General features: G+C 38.9%; 1 protein-coding gene across 4 annotated transcripts in view; it reads right to left on the reverse strand.

Annotated features, from left to right (window-relative positions):
- The window catches only part of LOC106871034 (histone acetyltransferase KAT2A), a 42,899-nt gene that overhangs the window by 4,834 nt on the left and 36,620 nt on the right, over positions 1–1,445 (reverse strand). For all 4 annotated transcript variants that reach the window (XR_008264900.1, XM_014917291.2, XM_014917290.2 and 1 more), the window contains exon 13: positions 1,299–1,442. Coding sequence is in view for 3 of the 4 variants with exons in the window: in XM_014917291.2 (XP_014772777.1) it covers positions 1,299–1,442 (144 nt within the window). In the remaining variant the exon portion in view is untranslated. The remainder of the gene's footprint in view (positions 1–1,298; positions 1,443–1,445) is intronic.

The following is a 1,445-nucleotide window of genomic DNA, read 5'->3' on the forward strand; positions in this document are numbered from 1 at the left end:
AAAAAAAAAAAAAAAAGAACAAGCAACCAATTTTACCGTGACAGGTGAAAGCAACAGGACAACCGAAAATACCACATTCACAATATATGACCATTATATGAGAGTTTCTAACAGGATTGGGCGATGGCCGTTGCCAGTACCACCTGACTGGCCTTCGTAGAATTTTCGAGCGGGATCGTTGCCAGTGCCCCTGGACTGGCTCTTGTGCAGGTGGCACATAAAATACACCATTTTGAGCATGGCCGTTGCCAGTACCGCCTGACTGGCTTTCGTGCGGGCGACACGTAAAAGCACCCACTACACTCTGAGTGGTTGGCATTAGGAAGGGCATGCAGCTGTAGAAACTCTGCCAAATCAGATTGGAGCCTGGTGTTGCCATCCGGTTTCACCAGTCCTCAGTCAAATCGTCCAACCCATGCTAGCATGGAAAGTGGACATTAAACGATGATGATGATGATGATGATGATGATGAAAGCACTAAGGGAATTTAAGAGTTCATCTCTACAACATTTTAGAATAGTCCCAGTCAACTTTGCAAGAGCAGCTGTGGTATACCGCTGCTAAATTTTCTCTCTCAGTCCTTTCCTCACAGCTTCTCTGCCTCTTCAACACTCTCTCATCTCTCTTTTTCTGGCTCCACAAACCCTCAACACCTCTTTAACCTGTAATGATCTTCTCATAGCCTCTTCAGACCCTCATCATCCTTATCTTTCCCTCTTTCTCATCCCATTTTCGCCACACCATCTTCCTATACACACCTAACTTGGGATAGCATTAGATTCTCCTAGACAACCCCTTCCAGTACCCTTTCTACTCTCTCTCTCTCTCTCTCTCTCTCAATAAACCCTAACGTTACTCTTTCCTTCCTCCTTCTCTTTCACTGCTACTGACATCCGAAATGCTAATGTCCATGTAAGATAAAACTAAAACATTTTCTTTCACTTTTTAAACATGTTAACAGAAAACTTTCAAAATTCATCTTCAGAACTAGTTACCATCTGTCATGCAATATATATCATTTTCAAAATTATATGCAGGTAAAGTATTCAAACAAGCTACTATAGAATAAAATTGCAACTGAAAACTGTTTTCTGACAAGTCAATAAGAAATTTTCACAGTGGTTAAATATAAACTAATAAATTAAAGTTTAAAAAAAAAAAATGGCATCGTAAGAAATTATATTATAAGAATTTAAGAATAAATAAGACAATTGCCTCTCTTTGGGAGAAGAGAAGCTTCTTTCAAATGCATATAAAAACATTAAAAAACAAACAAAAATGACTTTAAAAAGTGTTACCTCTTTCTGTCGGCGAATTATTTGTGAAAAGCATGTATAATGGATACGGGGATTTAGTTCACAGCCCATAAGAGTTGCTCCTTCGTAGTCTTTGATATAACCTAAATAGGCAGATTTTTGTAACTTGATATCCTTTGAGAAGCCCTA

Source organism: Octopus bimaculoides, chromosome 9 (genome assembly GCF_001194135.2).
Source record: "Octopus bimaculoides isolate UCB-OBI-ISO-001 chromosome 9, ASM119413v2, whole genome shotgun sequence".
In the NCBI taxonomy this organism is placed as follows: Eukaryota; Metazoa; Mollusca; class Cephalopoda; order Octopoda; family Octopodidae; genus Octopus; species Octopus bimaculoides.